Source organism: Apteryx rowi, unplaced genomic scaffold (genome assembly GCF_003343035.1).
Source record: "Apteryx rowi isolate R43461 unplaced genomic scaffold, aptRow1 scaffold_786, whole genome shotgun sequence".
Lineage (NCBI taxonomy): Eukaryota > Metazoa > Chordata > Aves > Apterygiformes > Apterygidae > Apteryx > Apteryx rowi.
The window spans coordinates 285,749-310,086 of NW_020451078.1; the positions used below are offsets into that span (position 1 = coordinate 285,749).

The 24,338-nt window shown below is 34.8% G+C and overlaps 1 protein-coding gene across 1 annotated transcript in view; it reads right to left on the reverse strand.

Moving 5' to 3' along the window:
- LRRIQ1 (leucine rich repeats and IQ motif containing 1) overlaps window positions 1-24,338 on the reverse strand; it is a 125,625-nt gene that overhangs the window by 89,846 nt on the left and 11,441 nt on the right. The window contains exons 10-15 of the mRNA XM_026088808.1: window positions 22,284-22,434; window positions 17,022-17,215; window positions 16,143-16,270; window positions 9,817-9,890; window positions 9,401-9,494; window positions 1,539-1,715 (exon numbers count right to left, since the gene is read on the reverse strand). Of these exons, the coding sequence (XP_025944593.1) occupies window positions 1,539-1,715; window positions 9,401-9,494; window positions 9,817-9,890; window positions 16,143-16,270; window positions 17,022-17,215; window positions 22,284-22,434 (818 nt within the window). The remainder of the gene's footprint in view (window positions 1-1,538; window positions 1,716-9,400; window positions 9,495-9,816; window positions 9,891-16,142; window positions 16,271-17,021; window positions 17,216-22,283; window positions 22,435-24,338) is intronic.

Below are 24,338 nucleotides of genomic sequence, written 5' to 3' on the forward strand. Positions count from 1 at the left end.
GAGCATGCAGGTTTCCCAGGAGGGGTACAAGAGGATCCTCCATAGCCACATCCCATGCGCACTTCCCTGGCTGCATGCACCTGCTGGAGGCATCCTGACTTGAGCTGTCTTTTGCCAGCTATCCTGTCACTATAACTCTCCCCTTCTCCCGTCTTTCCTAGTTTAAAGCCCTCCTTACCAGGTTGGCCAACCTGTTGACAAAGACCTGCGTGCCCTGCCTCATGAGGTGGATCCCATCTCTCCCCAGCAGTTGTCGATCTTCAAACAGGGTCCCATGGTCATAGAAACCAAAATCCTGTTCCCAACACCAGCGGCGCAGCCAGTCGTTAACTTGGAAAGTCCATCTCCTCCTCCTCTCATCCATCCCCCTCACTGGCAGGATTGAGGAGAAGATGACCTGGGCTCCCAGACCCTTGACCACCATCCCCAGAGCTCTGAAATCCTGCYTGVTGSBCTSCADTTTGCCCTTGGTGTCATTGGCGCCCACATGGAAGAGCAGCAGTGGGTAATAGTCTGAAGCATGGACAAGTCTTGGCAATCTTTCCATGACATCTCTCACACGAGCCCCCAGCAGGCCACAAACCTCTCTAGACATGAGGTCAGGTCGGCAGATAGGTGCCTCCGTCCCCTGTAGCAGGGAGTCCCCCACAACAATCACCCACTGCTTCTTCCGGGTGTTCTGGCAGGGCACAGGGTGTGTTGTCCCAGGTACTTCCCTTGCAGCCATGCCCATCTCCTCCTCATCCTGGAGGGCACTAAACCTGTTCTTCAGCTGCAAGTCTTCGGGAGGAGTAGGAGCCTTTCTCCTCCCATGAGCAGTGACCAGTTTCCAGCCTTCTTCTACAATGTTATGATGTACCTTTTCACACGGCACAGAGCCCTCCGGCAACTCCACTGCTGTGGGGGGTTGGGACTCCCGAAGCTGCACAGTCTCCGAGAATACCCTGTCTATCTCTTGCTCCACTTCTCGGATGCTGCGCAGCCCACTGACTTCCTCCTGTAACTCCCTTACCTGACGATGACAATGACGATACATGGGATGTAATATCCCATTAGATTTTAATAAGACACCATAGATGCATATACTTATGTGTAAATACAAAATGGCTAGATTCTGAAAAAAAAGTGGGTACTTTTCCTGAACTAACAAAGTAAATAAGCAGCTGTTCAGACTAAAGCATAGTCAAACGTTAGATGCTTCACCTGCTGTGGGAGAATGTTCAGTACTGGCAGGCTCAATCAAACTATCTTTCCAAACATCAACAGAGAAGTTGGATATTAAAAAGGACTGCAAAGATATCATGGACTTGCTAAGAAATCAAAGTATCTGTGGGCCTTGGCTTTTTTGTTGTTAATATTGAGAAAACAGGTGCAATGTTCCTTGCACTGAACTTAATGATTTATAATTTCTTTCCTAATGTAATACATGCTTGTAGGCAAAAATCCAAGTAAAATTCATAGGAAAAGCATAGTGAACTACACTAAGGATACATCAAAACATGTTTCTGAAAGCAATTTGTATTTACATCCATACATACCCCAATTTTCCAGCCTTTTTTTTAAGTAGAACATTTTCTTCAATTTGAGATTGACAAAGTTCCAGAAAAGTTCTTGATTCTGATCCTTTCATTCTTTCAGTTGTGACTAAAGTATGATAATTTAAGTTTTCACCATTAAGAAACTGTAAACTATTAAGGACCTTAAACAGGGAAGACCTTAGAAAAGAAAAAAGAAAAAGTCATAATTAGCTTTATGAAAAAATCCTATGCTAGAACTCCCATTTTATTGATACTATTGTATAAAGATACAGAATGTTATGATAGTTCTCTATAAATTTTCATATGTTTGTTCTTACTTACTTTAATATATTAATATATTAACTAAAGGTTTTTTCTTAATAAACCTCAAAACTGATATAAAAGATCACTTTCTTAGCAGCTTTTCTTAATACTTTGTTGATATATGGACCACTACTGAGACACTTGGGTCACCCAGTGAAGTCAAGGAAAACATTCTCAGTTCACTGGGGCTAGCGTTTCACCTGCTTAAACAACAACAGGAAAATCTGACATGCCTGTGCAAAGACACCTACAATGCATTTGATCAGTAGGCAACACAGCAAACTAAGCCACAGGATTAAGATACAGCACTGATTTTGTTGATGAGTTTAGAGGCCTAGATTTAAAAACTGCATAGAACGCAAAGACAGCATTGTCAGTCTTATCCTCTTCGTCATTTGCATAAATCTCATAAAACAGTAATAAATTTAGCATGACTGACAGAAAAAAATCTATTGACAATTACAGAAGTGCTATGTGAGGGGAAAATAGCACAAAAACTGTTTGCACGGTAGCTATTAGTTTCGTGCGTTCATGACCATTAACGGTATTCACGAGCGTCCTGTGCCTTAAAAGAACTGATCTCAGTTCATACATACAGAGCTTTTGTTGATTTATATTAACTGTATTGCATTCAGTTCACTTTGTTAAAAAAAAAAAAGAAAAGGTAGCTATCGAAGCATTTCATTTTAATTCTTCTAAGTATCCATTAAATATATTTTCACATTTACACATTAGGTGTATTGAATAGTTACCTGACTGGACTACAGAATTAACAATTCACTGAATAGCATGAAGTCCACTTTTGAAATATTAAGGTCGGGTCTGTGAAAGGGATGGTAGTAGAGATAACATTTCCATATTATGAAAAGCACAATCAGGGCCACCAATATAAAAAATAAATATGTATGAGAAACATATTGACCAGTTTAAGAAATACTATTATCAAGGCTCTCTTTTAGAGTATTGGGAAATATAGTCTAGTACTGCAACTTTGTTTCACATATTTCATATGTCAGTCCAAATTTCTTTAAAGTTGTAAGACTGCAAAAGTATTAAAATCAGTATGTCAAAACTCAATGTTTTCATTAAATTAGTTTTAAATAACACACATGGAAGAATGCTTATTGTTCCCTCGCTATTAAAAAAAGATAATGTGGTTTTCAAAATTTTAGAACCCCCTGACTATTCCCTGCAAAAGTAAAAGAGGCTTACTTAGTTCAGACTGTAACATTAGGTTTCAAATTAGAGAAAGTTTCTATGACTGAATTAGAATATTCCAAAATGTGGCTTATTAGAACAGAATGTTAGTTCATGCAGATACAGAACTTTCCTTCTTCATTGCCCATTACTGCAGGATAACAATGTCTGAAACACATTTGGAATAAAATGATGCTTTTAGATGACAGCCTCCGAACACACAGAGGAATTACCAAAGCTAATATTGAATAGTGATACATTAAAAAAAAAAAGGCATATCATGTTGATTGATACTGGAAGTATTGTGTCTTAGAGCTATGGGATCTCAACACCAGTTTTTCCAGCTGGGTTTCTCCTGGTGAAGGGCTGAGTCAATATTTCATTTAGTGAAAACTTCCTGGTGAATATTCTGTCACTTAAGAGGCTCTATAAATCATTGTGGCATTGAAACACATTCCCCTAGGAGTGCTCAGACTGATCCCAGGGTTTAATTTTTAAAAAGCAATTTCTTACTACTTCACTTTTGTTGGTGTTATCGCTGGCTGGACATGAAAGTACAAGACCGATCGGGAAATTTTACAACTAATTCCTTTGTTGGTATCAAGGGGTTATGTAAAGTTCACCAGAACACATTGCCTGAAGTTACAGTCAATGCTGTATTCAGCAAATCCATATTCTATAGTATCGCATACTTTAAATCCTCTAGATAAATGAATCTCTTGTTTAATCATAAAAGCTCTACTGGGTCAAACAATCTAAGGGAAATCTAAGGTGTCAGTTCGTATACTTAAATTGGAATTCAGAAAGGTTTACCCCTCCAGGTTACAAGTGAAATAACAGTTAGTTCTGTAAAACAGTGGAAATTAAAGCAATGAAAATGCAAACTTAATATCTTGTCACAGTCATTGAATTTTATTCACAAAGTTACATTCAATAACCGTGGGAGTCCATTCACATAAAGAAAAAAAAGAATATATTTATAAAGTTATCTTTTAAAAAACTTGAACATTTCTGACTGAAAAAATCAAATATGTTTTTCCACTGAAATACTAACCACAAGTTTATACAAAGATCTTTAATGTAAGATATATTTGTAAGTGTTTTTTTTTTTCTCCTCTTAATACATTGCATCTTCTAGAATGCAAATGCCCCCAATTCTGCTGTTTTTATACCCAGGCAATCCAAAATACAAAATGTGTACATAATGCTATACATGCTTTTGTAACAGTGTAAATCCTGATCTTTATCTGACTTGAAATTTAATAAGGAACAACTTCAATTAAAAAAAAATTGTTATAGAAATGACTATCTAAGTAAATGTTTGTAAAAGCAATCATTATATGCACTCTGTACAGTGATGTTATATTATTAAACACTTGGACAGTAGCCCTGGAAGACCACATATACAAACCACTACCAGGAGCATATTTCTGTGGATTGAAGACAAATTGTTCAGAGGCTGGTAAATTAAGAAAAGGAAATAAAAAATTCTGATCAAATAGGGGTAAAAAAATAATTGTATAAACTGTATACCTCTCCATTTTGTGATAGCACTTTTGAAAGAAAAGGAATGAAGAATATTTCTACCTGGTAAACTTAAAACAAACAAACAAACACTTTATTAATCAAAATCTCAATCACCTATTTTAATTGCATCTGAAATGAAAGACCAATTGTTGTATCTTACTTCGTATCCTCAGAGATAATTTATTATGTTAACACTTTCCCGAGTAAATACTTGATTTGCTTAGCTGAAAGAATACATAATGATTTAAATTCTTAGTGATTAAAAGCTTAATGGAATCACAGTAAGAGTTCACTATGAGAGACAGCCTACCACTTCAACATGTGTATTCTGAATAATCACCTACAAATCTAAAACTGAATTTTCAATTTGTCATTCTGCCCTTGAAATCCGTGGACAAGAAGTGTTAATCATCAGGGAAATGAAAGAATACTCTATATTAAATCAAGACTGTTACTGTACTTCTGATGATTAGTCCTCCCAGACAGCTTTAAGTCTACAAGGTATTGGCCTAGGTACAGGGTTTCAGACAACCGGATTCTCAAGAAACCAGGAGACTTCTACTAAAATATGGAAAACCATACAAACAGCCTATCAATGTGCCCTTTTATTCAATTCTATCACAACTACTCATTTCAGAGATTGTGATGACTGTGCCTCATTATACATAGGAAGCTTCCTTTCTAGTTTTTCCAGATTTTATATATGCACATGTAATGGTCTCAAGGACCAGTTCTCCAAGTTTGAGATATGTATTGTATGTCACTGGAGGGGAAAGAATAGCACTATTTTTAGGCCCCCATCTCTCGTAACCTTAAGAACAATTAACTTCTGGTGTGAAGATATGGATCTCTCAGAACAACAACAACAACAACAACAACAACAACAACAACTTAAGCTTCAGCTACTAGAACAGAACCAACCATTAATTCCTGCTTTTTCTTCTTCTAAAAATTTTCCCTTTAAAGATGCTAAGCTAAGGATTCCTCTATACATTCACTATAGACAAGAATACACTACTCCTTTTCAAGTTGCCACAGCAGCAAGTCTCTTAAGCGGAAGGTGGATGAAGTGATGGAAGGGAATAAACAAGAAAATAAAAAGACAACAAAGCAAAAAGAAAAACACTCAAAGAAGCTATGGGATGGACAGTCAGGAGCTAGTGGTTCTGAGAAGGACAAGCAAGCAGTGTCAGAACAGTCATATTATTCTGATTAATCGGAAAGAGTAAAACCAGAGTAGACTAAAATAAAGGAGAAAAGGATGAGTGGATGGTCATATCTCTATGCAGATATTGTAATGAAATGTAAAATAAGGTAACAAAGGTTGCATCAGACAAAACTTCAATGAGAAGGCTAAAGTCACCAAAGATAAACCAAAGGTGGTAAACTCAGATGATAAAGTGGAACACCAGAATTCATGCTGAAAAAGAAGATATTGTGGAAAAATCAATGGACAAAGAGTTCACAAAATAAACACAGTCACAAATAAGGCATATATCTTCATAATTTCTACATTTGCCTAAAGAAAAGTACTCACTTAAGATAGCATTTAAACAGCATAGAAAACTCACTAACTTACGTACAAGCTTACAATTAAACAGCACGTTTGTTTTCCTTAATTAGGAATTACAGAATCTTATACTGTATTTACCTTTGAATGAAGTAATGCTGACAGCATTTTCATAGAAGAAATACTACCCTCATTTTATAAATACTGAAAGTAAGGTAAACAGTAATTAAATAATAAAGTTTTGATATAGTGGAGAATGTACATAAGCCCTCTTAGGGCAAACTTTAAATTTTCCTTTTCAAAATATACGTTAGAGCCCCTAGAAACATTGACATCCCAGAGATATGAATAATTATATGAAGGTATTTCATATATTTTTGCATTTAAAATTTTGTCTTATAATCAATTATTCAGAAAATGGGTTTATACAAATGAAAACTGATTTTTGAAAAGCTTTTCTGCAGCTATCACTTACCCGAATTATCAAAAAAGTGTTCTATTGGGCTCTGGCAAGGATTTCAGTAATTCAAACACATGTAACACAGTAAACCTGCCAATTTAAATTTGTACACTGTTTCAGAAGGAGAACAGAGATGAAGCAATACATATGCTGCAAAATCTCTGAGTGACAAATGTCTGTACCAAATCAGCTCAATACATACTCCTATTCTGCGAATGGAACAGAAAATACTGAACTAAAATGTCCTAATTAATCTTTCTAAACCCAACAAATTAAGAAAAAAAAAAAGTCTTTGAAGTATTGTATTCAGAGGTCAAGAAAACCTTTAACACAAAAGATAATAAACTTGGGAGAAAACACAGCATGCAGTTTTGGCAAACAACCTTTTATTTGGGCCACAAATACTAAGCCAAACATCAAGATTTCTGTCTAAACAAAATGATAAACAGGAGTTCTTAGAAAATAAAGATCACATATTTAAATTTATTTGTTCTCTTGAATAATTCTCTTCCAATTTGTGGTAGTGTTTGCATGTACATCACAATTCTTTTGTGTACACCTACACTGTTCTTTTTTCATTTATTTAGAAGTGCCAAACTCTACTGCAAAATTTGCAAGGTAATATTTGCTTGGCAAGACAAAGACCAAGAAGCTCAAGGCATAGGCGCCTTACTCATCAGAGTAAAGAATCAGCTGTTTATTCACTGGTCCCTTCACAGATTTTTTTTTCCAGCTTTTTCTGGTAGATTAAAGAATGGGAAGAAATGAAAGAATATCTCCATAAACTAATATTAACCTATAGTCCTGATGTTTGTAAAAATAGAAACTGCAGAAACAGGGTTTTTGTTTTGTTTTGTTTTAAACCTAACTTCCTATTTTCCTTAACTACAAATCTTTGAACGTAAAAGGACTGGAAGATTCAGATAAAAGTTTCTCATAGTGCTTTTGCATTGTGTTTCCACAGAGACTCTTGGGTTTTTGTTTTTTCCATTTTTAATTTAAATGACTGGGGATAGAATTTTTTGCATTTAAGCTCTGGAACTGGAATTGGGGAAAGAGGAAAGAATTGTGGTGAAGGGGTTTTGAAACCATTAGACCTGACACAGCTCAATTTTCACTCGGGTCCTTGCACACATACATTTGAGTAAAGTTGACTCTGCACAAAGCAAAGAAACAAAAGATCCTTTATACACATTACCACCATAAATGTAGATGATGGAAAGTTCATCTACAGCTTACAAAAAGAATGGATTTTTAGGTAGTTTTAGATGCTGTAGGTGCATACTTTGTCTAGAGGTTTACAGAAATTCCCAAAGAAAGGTAAATTTACACGTCAAATTAATGTATTTATATATTACTTCAAATTAATGTCAAACAAATGTAGTTCTGACAGCAATCTGGGTTATGTTGTGATACTTCTCCAGTTTCTCCCAGACAGCACACTTAAATCAGATCTGAGTTTACCCTTTGGATTTCTTCTCTTTGCTCTCTATCATGTACTAAATAGTATTATCAGATCAAAACCTTGACTGTGACCAATATTTGATGCCTAGTGGTGTGGGGAAGCCTTGGAACTGATGCTAACAGTCAGACCTTCTCTAGTGAATAGTGGAATCTGTGGTCAACTTCTCTTATCTTCTGTTCTGACCAGACAGGTCAGCCTTTCTCATTTCTCTGCCGGTTCCAGATTATGGCCAACAACTGATTACACAGTGGAATATATTTTTTTCCCTTTTGTCTATGTCACAAAGAATTTTGAGGGCCACAGTGGACCTCCTCATGAAGCTATGGGTTTCTGATCAATACGTGTCTTTTTGCTAAGTATCAAAAAGTTGTTTTCCCTTTCACTTTGGATGACTTTTGCTGCAGAAAGCCACCATTTTTGTCTCCTTTGCTCTCTCATAACACTGTTAGTTTGACTCCAGTGTACACAATTGGATAGTCTTAATCATGTGTTAAAACTCTGTAAGTATGTGTTTGCTGAGAAGGGAGGAGAGGGATCAGGAAAAGGCAAAGGGAGTCCTTTAAACAATACACAACATTAAACACAGAGCAGAAATTTTCTTGTCCTAGAATCTATCTGAACTCACGATAAGGCAAGCAGGTAGATGATGGCAGACAGGTTTAAGAGAATAACAGGTTGCAAATGAAGAAGTAGTCTTAACTCCTTTGCTACCTGGAATACTTTGTGTAGGCTTACCATTATTAGGCCTGCAGAGGACATTATTTGCCACAACTCAAGAAAAATCTCAGGTCACTCACTAATCACAGAGAAGTAAACTGAAGATCAGCCTCCCATTTGAAATTAATGTAAGATAATTCATATTTAAAATAATGTATATTTTTCCAACATGGCAAACCACACTGGCTCTCTAATTCCTCTCAAAACCACATATTTATATATGCCTTTGTGTTAAGGGAGAGATATAGAAGAAAAGATCAGTATTTACAATGCACAGGTTTCTCTCATTCACAAAAGTCCAGCCCTTTGGCTCAAATTAAAACTCTAAAATAATAAAATTCTTTTAGCATTATGTCACATGAAAAATTATTAAACCTTTTTATCAAAACTGTATTTACATTAATGCAAAAATGCTGGTGCACCTACATAACTATCTACACTGTGCATTGCAAATATTGCCACAAATCTAGAAAAATGACACATCATCTTTTTAGTGCATAAAAGTAGGTGAAGAATGATTCTGGACTCTTATTTGGTGACACAAATTTGAGGTATTATTTGGACTAAAAACGTATTTTACTAATATCCTCCTATTACTATTTAACTAACTTAAGAAATACTTGCATAGATCTAGTTTTTGGCTAATTTTCATTTTTCTATTTAGGAAATCAAAATTTTCTTACCTCCATGTCCTTTCTTGGAGAAGCGGATTTCCACTGAGTGACAACTCACTTAGTTTATGGCAGCCATTTAACCATATAATGACACTTTTAAGGTCTGTATTGTATTAGAAAAGAAAATTAAGTATCAAGTTGAGCACAGAATCATATCATTTATACTATATGTGCCTAAAATTCCTATGAAAATAAAATGTACCAAAACCATGAAGTACTACAAACAATTCTGCTATACTGTACAGTTATTATTAATAGCATCTATGTTTGAAAAATATTTATATCTTTTATATATTAATATATATTATAAATATTATTTCCACACTCAGACTCAACCAAGTTTTTAATTTATTTAAAAAGTTATTGTTTGGATGAGGTTTGCTTTTGTTTTATGTTTTTTTTCTGTTTGTTTTTACACAACTCACCTGACAAGCGGTTATTTCTGATATCCAGTTTTTCCAGAGATACACATGAATTTAAAGGTGCAAGCTCAGTCAAACTACGAACAAAACAGAGCAATCTTTTTCATTTAAAACAAAAGCAGTTGACAAAGAGGCAGGCAGCAGAATCATTTGCAGTTATGGGAATTTACTCATTTATATGAGTAAATATTCATTTAGCTACCGAAGGTACTAAAATTAATTACAGAAATTCCTCCTTTAACTTGAAAGCATTTCTTTGTCTTCTAAGTAGCAATAACTCAGCTTAATTTTTGATACTTATTCACTAATGTTTTGTTTTCTTTGGTAAACATTTTATTCTATTTTTCCTACATTTAGTTCTGAGGATCTGCAGTCTTGTAAAATTTACAGATGATTCAATTAGCTTTCCTTTAGACATCATAACTAGCATGCATCTAACAAAAAACCCTGATTTATTATTTATTATTTATTATTTATTATTATTTTTAACTATCTTTTTCCTCTTTCCTCCACTTCAAATTACTCATAAATTTTGTCTTTTTCTCTTCTCCACTTACCACATTGCTTCCTAGATTCTAAAACAAACACAATTGTAGTCACAATTGAATTTCTTAAGAGATCAAGGCTGCACTGTCCTGTAATGCCTTTTTAATGCTTCCTCTGTCTTTACCTCTGTAACACAGTGTCAGATAACTGCCAGCTATGGAACTGCTCTTCTTGCACATCAGAGCTTTTCTTGCACCATAAAGCAGCAAAGCAGTGGGAACACTATGACAAAATTCATATTTGTAGCATTGGAGAGTACATATAAGGAAACTGAGCTGATATTCATGTGGGCAAAGGCCATCTTGGACCATAAAACGTGTATTATCACTACTATTAAAATTAATAGTATCCAGTGTTGTTAAAAGGTTTGCTTACAAACTTGCATTGGTGTACCTAAGAATATGTTAAAACCATTCAGTCAGCTGCAATGATGTTTCCAAATATTACCTTTCAGATTGAAAAGTTTATTTTCTTTTACCTTAAATATGAAAAAGGGAGCGCAAAAAAAATCAAGACGTAAAAAGCCAGTCTTCAACTAAGTCTAGAATGCTTATGTACAAACACATATTAAATCAACTAAATCTGTTTAAAAACACACTTTCAGGTAACTTTTTTCCTTTCTGTAGCAACAAGGCCTAAGAAGCATAAGAGGAGAATGATGGCAATGTGTGTGGTCACTTTGTAATGGTTAATTTTAATGGTAAGCAATATTCTTTGTGGGTAATAAGTAACTGGCTTTGAAAGCTGTAAAACAGAATTCTTATGGTCAGAAATGTGACCATGTGAAAAAATAAAATCTACTCACTCAACAAACTTAAAACTGGCCAGAGCCAAAAATGCTTGTTTGCCGCTGAAATGTGTGACTATGTCCTGTCCTCCAACAGAGGCATTTCAACTGAAAGACAGAGAGCTGGATTTAATTCTGGTTCACAAAATCTGAACCAAGTTTTGAATGTAAATTCTCTATTCTTGTTGAAAATGTGCACACAAGCAGGACAAAAAATTTCATTTAATTTCCACATTCAATTGACAAAGAAGAATTTCTATAGGAAAATATAACATTTTAATTGTAGATTTGGAGAAACAGATATAAAAATCAAATAAATATGTGTCACTATGCTTTTTTTTCAACAAACTATACTTTAAAATAGTCCCGATTTTAGCCCTATTTAGTACTATTACCTCCTGGACAGTTTTCCAGGGAATCAAATAAACATGAAGCATTAAGTCTAAAAAGCATTAAGCCTCATAAATAGACATGGTAATACAAATATGAATATTTTAGAGAAGTTTCTCATGACCAGTCAATAGTATATAAATATATTTAATATTCATAACAGCGGTCAAGATAGATATCACTGGCAAACACTATGGCCACACAAACTGAAAATCCGTGAATAGATTTATAGATTCACATATTCCCTGGAAAATTGTACTTGGTACAAGGGACTGAAACATAATTTTTGCAGTATCTTTTTTTCTACAAAAGACAATGAAATAGCTTTTATTTATACTGTGTTAGGTATGTGGATCTTTGCCATTTTATGCTGTGGTGGTTTAGAAATCCTTTTTGATTACTGGACTACCCCTGCCTGCCGTTGGCATTATGAGAGTTAAACCTTTTCCCCGTCATTCTATAGCTTTCCTTTTACTGACATTCTTTGTTAATTTTTTTCCTTAGAAAATTCAAACCAGAAAGACAAAGGACATTACTGAAAACTTAATACTACTTGACCTTGTCACATTAGCCCTGGGCATATGAGAGATATAAATTACAAAGAAGACACAAAAGTAAAAGATATTCACAAAAAAGTAAGCTACAGCTTCCTCTTTCTGCTCCCATTTAAGGTTGTAGTAGGACAGGACATAGATAACCAGAGCAATTTCAAGCCAGAAAGAGACTAGAAGAGTTGCAAGTATGCACCAGAGAAAATAAAGATTACATTTCAGAACATGGATACCAATTACTGTTCAGGATAGTCCAAATTTTGCTGCGTGTCTGCTTTTTCCCAGAAAAAAATTATCATTGATGTTAATGAGAAGTTAGCAGGAAAGAGGGCAAGATAATTAAGAATGAATTTTATATTGACTGAGATCTTTAAGTAGTGCCCATATTTCTTTTGCATTCTTTAAAAATAAGAACAACATTTTTGTTTACAATATTCACCATATTTACAAGAAGCAATCAAACATAATATAGGAACTCTTTCAGTCAGCCACTTGTTTCTCGAATACTCTGGTAGGCAATACTTCAACAGTATTGTCCATGGTGTCAGACTCAGAGATAAACACATCAGCAGCAAAGAATTACTGAAAATGAAAAAAATCCACTCTGCTAAAGAAAAAAATATATATATATATATCCAAATATAACTTTTTCACGATTGATTAAATTCAATATCCAGTGCCATTTAGATTTATCAAGATGACTCTGGAAAAGTACAATCAAAAATACAATGGCTTGCAGTGACAGTGAGCTCAACTCTCACATCTGAGATATTGTTTAAAAACACAAATGTTCTGTAATTTAAATAGCACGAACAATATGTATTAAGAAAGTGGTGAGCTGATCTTTTAACATTTCTATTACAAGCCATTTAAGAATAGTATAAATCTAGTTGCAAAACATGCATATGAGCAACACGTTCACAAGATTATGATACTGTCCAAACCTCACCTCTCAACAACCCCCACAAAATGGAACTTTTGCAGCTGACTTGAATTTTTTAAATTAAATTATCGACCACCCTTACGACACCTTACAGATAACAAAAAATGAGCCTTGCCATATTAAAACAGAAATTTTAAGAGAGATAAATTTGTCTATTTTGAAATTGCTCATAAAAATGTATTGGCTATCCGAATAGTAGCTTGATTTAATGTCTCATTGTAAAACTTTTATATGAAAAAGCAATTAGCAAAGAAGCTAAATAATTAAGATGGATTACAAGTAAATATAAATACCACAAGACCTTTTAATACATATTAAATACATATTAATTTTTGTCCTAGTGGCAAGGTTTTATTTCTCCTACAAAAAAGTGTTTATCCAAATAAAAACCAAAAGCATTCCTTTTATAAACTAACTTAATGCTTGTGCTCTCCAGCTGCTATAAAAGAGAGCACGGATCTTCACAGCCCCATTTCCACAGTGATAAAGTCAACATCATTGACTGTAGCTACTGCAAGAACTGAGTATATGCTTCGTATGCAAAAGCCACAGTAAAATGCTCTTTTGATAAAAGCAGTAGTGGTGAAATAGCTGCCCTTGGTATATTTGAAGGAGTTCATCAGTATGTGTTATTTAGCTCTATTGTAACTCCTTGTTGTTACATTGTAGATTTAAAACAGAATTATTTTTTATTTTGGAGTTTTTTATTTAGCAATTTCTGGTTTATGATACAGACAAAGCATCTCAGAAATAAAAAACCTGTAAATTAACATAAGAATTTTTTTTTCCCCACAGTACTTTACTTTTAGAAAGAACACAGATTCACAGCATTACCATTATACGGGCTTCCTGCAATCAGTGAAAAGGAAATGGCACTCAGTGCACACTCAAAAAAAAAAAATCCTCCCCCAAAAAATCACAAAATTGCACTAGCTGTAGGATAAAAGTAAAGAAACAGCTTTTCTTTCAACAGCTTACTCCATTACATTCATTGTTTCTATATAGAACATCGAGTCACTTATGCTCTAGCAGACACATATGGAGCTGCTTATAAGTGTACATAAAGTGAGTGTAACAGAGCAGGCTACTGAAATGCCAGGAATTTTGAGGCTTTTAATCTGCATTTATTGCTATCTTGTCCTGCTTGCCCCACAGATTCAAGATAAGGTATAAACACAAAGGAAAGAAAGGGAATTGTGGTTTGGTTTTTTTTTGGTTTATTATCAGCACATCTCATTTGCTGATGCATAAATACGTGTTCTCTCCCAGTCTAGCAAGAGAAATTCAACTGACCAAACACTGCATCTCAGCTTGGCTACTGAAAAAGCAGAAGCAGTGCAACAGAGAATAAAAATTGTAAGATCAGGAGATGGGTAAGTGACATAGGGCACATCTACATCATCAGTCAAGCACAACCTAGATCCAGAGGCTCCACTCCAGCTATTCCTGATGCCATGCTCCTAATTTCGTTGTCTCCAGGGCAAGCAAGTCAGGCCTTCAAGCAGTTTTGAAAACATCTTATTACACACAGTGCAGCTACACCTCAATGTTAGCAAAAACAAACAGGAGAAAGAGAAGGAAACTGCAAAGAAGATAGAGCCACACTAGTGTGTGTTCTATGGGAAGATGAAAAAAGAAGGAAAAAACATGAATGGGCAAAAAAACCCAACAGTATCCAAACAATTTGTGAAATTCATGCATACAGCCTTATATTTTTATCTAAGATTCCAAGTTAAATCAATATGGGTGATTCAGAATCTAACACTCAACAAGTAATGCTCTCATTAGTCACAGGCAGGAAGCACTTTCTCCAAACTCCAGAAGAACTAAAACCCCCTCCCCCGACAATCTGAAGACTAAGTTCTGTTATATTTACATCAAAGAGTTTACATGTGTGCTACTTCATTAGAAATGACCTGAAAACAATCTGAAAAGTTATATAAAGATTATATACTCAAACAGGAATAAATTTTCCATAAATAAGAACATCCTTTATGATAACTGGATTCAGTCTTGGTGATCTTTTTCCTCCCAGACTCACAGCTAATTGACTTTGTCACATAGGATGAGATTCATCTGTTCAAATGTAGATACCTACATGCGAGCTGGTCATGTAGACTCTGTTAAGAGTCTATGAAGATGAACAGACACTCGTAGGATGTAATTAATCTCACAGCAGATATCTAAAAATTGCAGATGAATCACACTCTAAAAGTATCTCCTTCTCTTGACTGCCTATAGCAGGAGCTGTAAGCAATTAGTTCAGAGGTAGATATTCTAAGTGTTTAAATGAGATAAATCGTTTTCAGAGTGAAAGTGACAATACGGAAAAAAATAATCAATTCATATCAATCTACTATCAAAATCCATTTTACTACTAAAACTTAGAAAATTCTATTAAATTAAAACAATAAGGAACAATTTTAAGTTAAGAAAAAAGAGTGGGGAGAATCTAGGTTTTGACTCTGAATATCTGGTCATTCTAATTCCATAAGCATACAGATTCGTTCATAAAATGGAACAGAAAGTTAATTACATAATACTTTAATTCATGGTCTAGTTTTATGCTTTTTGTCTTGATTCATCCTTTTTATTTTATACATTTCAAATTGAACCATAACAATGAAGAAAAGGCAAATAAGCAGTACTAAAACTTGTTTTTTGGGGGCATTAAGACATCATGTATATGAAATAAAAACAACCTAATGAACATTCTAACTTGTACTCTTTTACTCCAGCATTTGCACTTAACATAGCCTTCAAAGTCTGTTTTGAATAAGCTGGCTGTGAAATATGAAGTTCAACAGCGATACTCTCGAAACAGTTGCTAAAGTAAGGAAAAAAACAAGCCACCATGGTTTTAATAATACCACAGTGCTCAAAAATCATTTTCATATCACATCTAATAGAAAAATTTACTTTTCATAGTTACTGCTGTTTCAAATTTTCTTAGCTAAAGGTGGCCAATGTCATTACTTGTCAAATACATTTTTTCAAAGAACTGGAAAAGATAGTGCTATTTTCAGCACATTCAGAATTACAATCTTTAAATAAGTGTTACATTAGTAAATACTGTATCAATTTTGTTAAATGGAAGAATGTTTTTGTTTACCTATTTTGAGAGAACGAAAGAATCTGCAACAAAGGCAACCAATACAAAGAAAATGTTCTCATAGAAGAGATGCTATTGTCATCCAAATAGAGTTCTCTTAGCAAAACATGATTTTCCAGTCTTGGAAGCTAAATTGAAAAGAGAAGGTTATTTAAAATTAATATTAAATTAGAGAAACAACAATGGAATGCTTGCCAGATGCTTTTCATCAATCATTACTAAAGTAATGCAAGCAAAAACACACTTTGGATGTATGTATCATTTGCTTATTATACATGTATCAATTGTTACATACAATTTCTACATACCTGCTTGTAAATATTTCTCAGTGTCTTCTATGTAGACTGAACATCCAGTATAATTTTTTAAAAAGGGCTAGAGAGCCATAATCTTACTATTTTGTTTCTGCAGTTATATGCTGCTTAATGGTTTTCCTCTCCCAAATTCATGAGAGTCATTGTCAGTAAGGATAATTAAGCGTACAGTTAGCAAACAAGTTGCTTATTTTGAACGCTGCAGCACAAACTCCAATTTTGGAAAATCAGCATTCATGAAATTAACCAAAGCTATTACTTTTCTGTAGTGATAAAAATATTTTGGTACATTTTAAACAGAGAATCAGCATTGCATAATGCAATCTGAAGACTACCTGCTATAAACCAAGGAGGGAACTATAATTACTGTGGGGACAATTTTTAAAGCGCTAAGAAGCAAGAAAATACTTAACCATACTGCTAGCCATTTGTGTCTTTAAAAAAAAAAAATCTCTCTAAAAGGAAAAAAAAAAGCAAAACAGCACATGATCAACTTTCTGAACAATATTACTAGTAACAAAGAAGTATGTACAATAAACATCACATTTTATTCAAAGCTTTTTACCTCCTGGAGGTTATTGCCTTGCAACTTCAGAATTTGAAGTAGGCCACTATTCTCAATGCCTTCAACTTGCGTGAGATGATTAAAAGAACAGTCTAGGTGCATGAGAGTAGGTGCTTCACAAAGACCTTTTGTACTGATTAACTGATTATGATCCACGATTAACTGCTGAAGATTTTTCAGTGACTCCAGACCACCTGGAAAAAAAAAGCTGAATTAAGCCACATTGAAATCAAAAACTGTTGGTTTCCCAGTATCAAAAAAACTCTGAAGTCGTGATATACTCATGTTGTATATAGTAACAATTAATATTAGTCCTGTAAAAGTTTTTAAAATTATTACTGTATTTTGACCCTTTCAAACAGTATTCTTTCCTATACTTAAAAGCACAAATATATATAGCTTTACAATGTGTACAGTTCACAGATTTCTGGTCCTATTAACTAAGTAATAATAACTCAAGCACTTTTATTGCAAGAGAAAGTGAAAAGCTATACTTACTATGCTAGCACAGTTTATAACTGTTATTCAGACCCATGGGCTTTGTGAAATGCTAACAGCCCTCTTAAAAATCAGTCCTAAGAATAGAAACAGCAACTCTGTTTAAAGGTCAATTTTCATTATTTCATTTTTAAAGGTCTTTATAAAGTTATCAGCAAGGTGAGAACAAACTGTGTTAATGTGATATACCTAGGCCAGCACCAGCACTATTAATGTGAGTGTGTCCTCTTTAAGGAACTGTCATAAAATAATTTTTATGAAGAAATTTATAAAGAAGTCTCGTGTCTTTAAGTATAAAGCTATACTTATACAGCCATTATACTCATAACAAGCCTACTCGTGCCAGCTAGTGTAGAAAGCAAGAATGTGTGGTATCTCCCCCACAAAAAGACACGAAGGAAAATTTCATCTCAGTGTCCATTCCTTCCACAGAATTTTTCCCAAATCATCTTCTTACAACAGCAAAATCAGACTGTCTTTCTAGTCTTATAGATGCCAGACAATCTGTAATGTCTACCTTTCTAGAGCACTGATGTATCTAGGTGCTATGGGTCCAAGCACTTTTTTCTCGCATATACAGCAGTAAAGCTCCTTTGACAGGGGACACTCAACAAAAGGGATCTAAAAAGGGAGTTCCTCAATTTACTTTTCTTTCCAGTAGTTTTTACAAGATCGAATGTTTGATGTAACACCCTCTCTCATCTTTACCTCACTCAAAGCTTCCCAGGTTTGCATAAGCAACTCGGGCAAAGGTGAATCTATCTTTGTGATTATCTTCTGAGAACAAGCTGGATTATGAGCGCCACAGATTATTTACAAGATAGAGGAGGAAGAAAAGACGAAAGATAAGAAGAAAACTGAAGTAAAAACAATTAAATGTCGAAGTTAGAATTATATTTAAAAACAAACAAAAAATAGGGCTTTGAATTTAGAAAAGGAAAACGCCTACTGGAAATAACACATTCACCTGAAAGCGTATTCGATATTAAAGAGATACCATCCTAGATCTAAAACAAATGTTCCATACAGTAACTTCCAAACTAAGCTTTAGGAAACATACAGGCAAGTCTTTAATTACTGTGAAAGAATTTCAAACGTGCCCACGACATACTATCCTTCCTGCAAGTTCCTGTTCCGTGGGGTTTTTGGTGCTTGGAGAAAAATAAAAAGAGAACTAGCACCATCTAGCGGTCTCAAAACAATTTCATTTTGGACAGGATTCATATTAACAGCTTCCAAGACTTCTTCACAAGAGCTGCTTCCATTTTTAAGTTTCCATTTCTAACTTATCAGCATAGTAATATTGACAACATCAAAAGCACTGAGTTATCATGGAGTGGGAGGAAAGGAGAGACTACACACACGATAAGCAGAGCGAGGAGTTAATACAGGATCTAGGAATTTCTCATTCTGCCTGCTGCACAAAGCACTTTTTTGCATCTCCTTCTCCTGATCTGCCTTGTTTAATTAGACTGCATGTCATTAGCAACAGACACGCCAAGGCTGCCTAGAATGGGAATCTCAATCTATTTTGGAACTATTAAATGCAATCCAAGAGAAATATATGAGATGTAGAAAAACATAATAAAAGTGGTAGTATTTTAATACTTCTTCTACATATATGAAAAATTAAAAATAAGCATGAATTCTGCACACTTCCAGAAGATATTGTTTTACATATGATGCAGCAAACAACAGCTATGCCAGTATATGGGAAAATGCATTTTGTTGAAAGAGTACATGGTTTCTGCAAGATTTGTGGAGAACCTCGACATAAGCAGGTCTTAGCCATTTGCAAAGAATGCAGTTGGACTCTTAGTGAGTGATTCTACCTTAGCGGTCAATGAAGCTATGAAGAAACTTCTTTCCAATTTGCAACAGAGACAAATGATAAGAGAGGAGTGAAACCTAACACTGCACATGACGATTAAAAACAAAAACAAACAAAAAAACCCCCACCACACCGAAAAGAATCTGATTAAAAAAGAACTTGATGTGCCTTCTTAAAAACAGTAGGTCCAAAGCAGCACTGAAGAGCATTCCTATACTGGGACAACATAAAGAAATTTTACAACCTACCCCGGCATACTTATGCAATATTTCTTTTCCTATGAATTAAGTCAAAATGCTGCTTTTTGTTTGTGTAAGATGTAAGAAGATATTTAAGCGTAGCATCCATCTTCCAAATACATACCTACACTGAATTTCAATATAGTAAAAATGCTATTACATAGTTTGTGACCATGCATTATTAAGTGGAGATGCATAACTGCAACATAATTTTCACACTTCTACCTTTATTTTATGGGTTTCTGGCAACTCTCATTTTTCCCCAACTGATGTTATATTTTAGTGAAAAAATCATAGTACACTTGAAGTTTCCTACAATAAGTTATTAAAATAAAAATATTATAAATAAGCCTTACTTCTTAGGGAAAAAAAACATTCATTATTAAAGCTGAATGAAGTTAGTGTAACCAACACAGAACATTGCACAGTACTGCAACTTCCAAAACATAAAAAATAAATAAAAATAAATAAGAAAATAAATAAATAAATAAATAAATACTAAGTAAGATAGTAAAATAATAATAATAAAATACTAAATAGGAAAATAAATAAATGAAAAGGCTGAATTAAGTCATACTATGAATTAAGCCATACTATGGATTACTTTCAGGAACCTTGCAGCCATTTTTATCATATGAAGTATATCTGAAAAAAAATCTCATACAGCATTACTGGCCACAAGGACAAGCTTCTTACAATCACTTTATTTCATCAGTTCCCTTTAGGATACTAATGTGTTTTTACAATAAATGTTGGTGTTCCAGCACTTTTATTCACAAGACTATTCTCAAGTAATATAAATTATGTTCACAAACACCAACATTTCAGATTTGGATTATTTTCACTTATTAGCAAAAGATATTCAAAATATCAAATCTGCATGAGGGTTTGTACATATCAAACATGAGGGTTTGTACATATCAACATAATTTCTTGAGTTTTCCTATTTCCTCGTCACTATGCCCTTGTTATTTATCATGGAATTGCATTATCAATCTTCATGTTGGTTCAGTCTCGTGTTTTTGACAACGGACACGATTTCTTTAAATAAATCTCATATGTGAATGTGTTTCATTCATCAACTTCAAAATGGTTTTATTTTCCCCTTGTCCAGGTAGTTCTCCACTATACATATTCTAAGGAAAATTAAAAGCCTAAATCAAGACAAGAATCAAAATCATCTTTCTTCCACTGTCCCAACTCTGAAATCTTTCTAAGGAATATCTCCAGACTGAACACAGGCCAAGAACACAACTAGAAATTCACCTCTTTAGGTTTCCCAGACAACTTTTCAATTTACATAAAATGAATTACTTCATCATATGGAATTTTTCTATCTTGCCCATAAGGACACGTGATTTGATTTCATTGGGAAAGCATCTGAAGGTTAATCTCCTTTGAAACACCTGTATTTTGGTTGCCTTGACAAATCCCACAGTATGCCAGCTACCAAAACCTCACTCCCTACAGCCATAGCAAGGCTGTTAAATCTAGTTCTGTCCCATCTGCTGTGCTGCCTTCTTGGAGAAAATCTATTCCTTTCAGCCTTAAGAACTGCCTTTTAAGCAATGATCTGGCAATTTACCTTTTCTCAACTGCTGATGTTTCTTTTCAGAGACACCTAATGGTCTTACCTCCCTACATGATTCCAAAACCAAAAAACTACTTGCTCCACTTAAGCACAGCAATATCCTCAGTTATTTTCACTGCACTGTACTTTCCTGCCCTTCTGTCAGTGAGAAAAGGCTCTAGATCCTGATTACAGCTACACCAAATCTACATAACACAAGGCCCACGAGTCAATATCGTTGGCTTGCCAGCTGCTGAGACATGGTATCTGCCCCTTAGGCACTTTACAGTCTGAAAGGCAGTACAGGCAGACAGGAGAATACCTGTTCTGTATATGAGAAATTCCTGGCTGGCCAGCAGAAAACATATCTTCTGGCACAAAGTTTTCATGTAGCGATGCCTCTGTTGAGTGATCTGGGGCCATGTGAATTCTAACTGGTTGACTGCATGCTAAAAGATATGCTTGTTGCCTGCCCGCTGTTGGACCTAACAAGATAAAACATGCTGCCTCCATAAATAAAATAGGCACAGCAGGCATGCCAACACCTAAATGAGCTGCACTACTGTACCTTAGACTCATTCTTGCTTTGGAGCAATCAGTAGCAACGAAGAGCCACAGTGGTAGAGAAGAACGGAACAATAGTTTGGAACCGTAATGGGTAGCGTTTTAGTAGAAAGAACAGTTGTGACACAGTGTTAGCATGGTCCACCCACTCATACAAATAATATGATTTGTATATACCTACTTACTGTGTCAGTCATAGGAACATGCTGCAACTCCCTGCAGTTGCAAGGCTAGGCTCCGTATGATTTGCTTTTGTAGACAGGCTGAACTCATATTCCAACTGAGTTGGTGCAGATGATATTAGGGGCTCTTCTAGAAAGGACTATATTTGCCTGACAACAGTCATATGACATGGCAGATAGAATACATGGCATTATAACCATACAGCAAATAAATGTTAAGCTGACTATGCTCTAAAATGCAGATCTATTCTGTTTCCTCATTTTCCTTTGGGTTTAGCAGTTGGCTGGCCCTGAATCCAAGGTAAGTATAATCCTGAATGTAAACAGCACAAATATGCTTTTACACAAATTGGAATAATTTTTTCATAATTTTCTTACCGATTCGAGTGATTCTGTTGTAGGAAAGTTCAAGATTTCGGAGATTTCTGCACCCACCTAAGCCACAAACTGATGAAAGATGGTTCTTATTCAGAATTAGAATACAGAGATTTTCTAGATTCTCACAGTCTATGATCTGAATGTTGTTTTCCTGTGACAAAGAAGAACAAGAATATTAAATGGCATTTTAAGTGAAAGAGCAGAGGAAGTGTAAGAATATGGTAGATATTATCACTATTGTTCATTTTTAACCTAAACTTCTAGCTAATAGGAAGGGCATTGCAATTTTTTTCCACTAGGAAAATAAATTGATGAGTGGTAAAAACTGCTTTTGTGTCCTACTAGGACAGAGCCAACAGACATTTCACGTTGCATTCTGTCTCCACCAATGCCCAGAAGTTTAAAGAAATAGTATAAGTCAAAGATTGGATGGTCCTTCCCACTTTCCTACCTTCACAAAGTCTGGGAGACTGAACAAAAAACTGCATAGAAGCCATCATATCTGCTAGATGCTAATGAAGACAGGTATGACTTTGACAGAATCCTATTTACTAAAAAATGAAAATAAATGAATAACTGTCTTTAGAGGTATTCTTTGATCACAAGCATTAACATGCTTTTTAGCTAATGTTCTTCCCCCCAAAACTCTTGCTTTTTTTAAACATCTCCCTCAAGCCACTTTAACAGTGCCTCCTTTGATTTCTCTTTTACTAGCTCCTGCTTTTATTTACTTCTGATGTTCACCTGCAGATGCTCAAAGGAAAAAAACAACTCCCTGCCTTTATAACAAATCAATTATGCCCAAGGGACTAATTCCTATTCCAGAATTAACAAGCTGACCTGGTTTAGGTGCTAGCTCCAACTGCAGGCATAGATACACAGAGGTGTCCTTTGGAAGCCATAACACTGATTCCTGCCTTTGGACACCCTTCAATTGTACCAGTAAGTCAGAGCAGGGAATTGATATGGCTTAAAAGTTAGTTAAAAGGGGCAGTATCAAGTACGAGTGAATGTCCAAGGGAAGCAAAGGGGCAGCTGCTTTAACTATGCAAGAAAAACCCATGAAATAATCTTGGATTGTTTCAGCTGTTACAAAAAAGACTGTTCCTTCATTTAGGTTGAATGGAAGACAACCGACACATTAGCTGGAATGATCAAAGTATAAAATGTTATTCTTAAAGTATTATTAATATATATGATTATTAAAGTATTAATAAAGTATAATTAAAAGTGTATTTTCTAGGAGCCTTTGCTAGAACAAAATAAAAATACACTTTGGAAAGAACAGCATTTACTGGGCAAACAGAAACATTCAAGACTTCTATAAATAATAAGGGCATATTAACTTTCTTGTGAATGGGTATTGTCAAAACAACTCAAATCAAAAAGGGAAAAAGAGTTGTCAACTTCCATAAGTGAGATGCATCACATAAGAAAATGTTTTCTTTTGTCATTAAGAGAAACGTAAATTGCCATGTAAGACATAGGACAGTATCAGGTATCTAGAGATCATGCCTCTAGTATCAGTCATTATACTGTTCCTTGAGCAAATACATGAGCAATTTTAATGAACGTTGAGGTGTTTGTTGGAAAGGACTACCTTTCTCCTACCCACTCCTGCTTAAGCTGAGCATCTACTATGGCCAAAAGCATCTGCCTGGTCATAAATCAGAGTGACTGAGGTAAGGAAGATTTATCACTTTGTCATACTAATGTTGTTACAATAGGGCTATTCATGATCTAACCACAGGAGACCAAAAACTGTGTGTATGATCCTAGCTCTGAAAGCTCTGAAGTTCTATAATTCTAAGCTACTTCCCTTTCAAATGCCACAAGTATTACAGTAGGTAACAATAGTCACCTTGGGACCCATTTAACTATACATGGCTAAAATGCAGACATCTACAACTGAAGCATCTAGATTTTCTTCACAACCTATTGAAAGAAATAGGTGCATCTGAAAACTAGACATTTCATCCCACTGCAACATCCAAGTTAGAAGGAGATGATTCATGATCTAAAATGTCTGTTTTTCTCCTCTGACTATAAATGGAA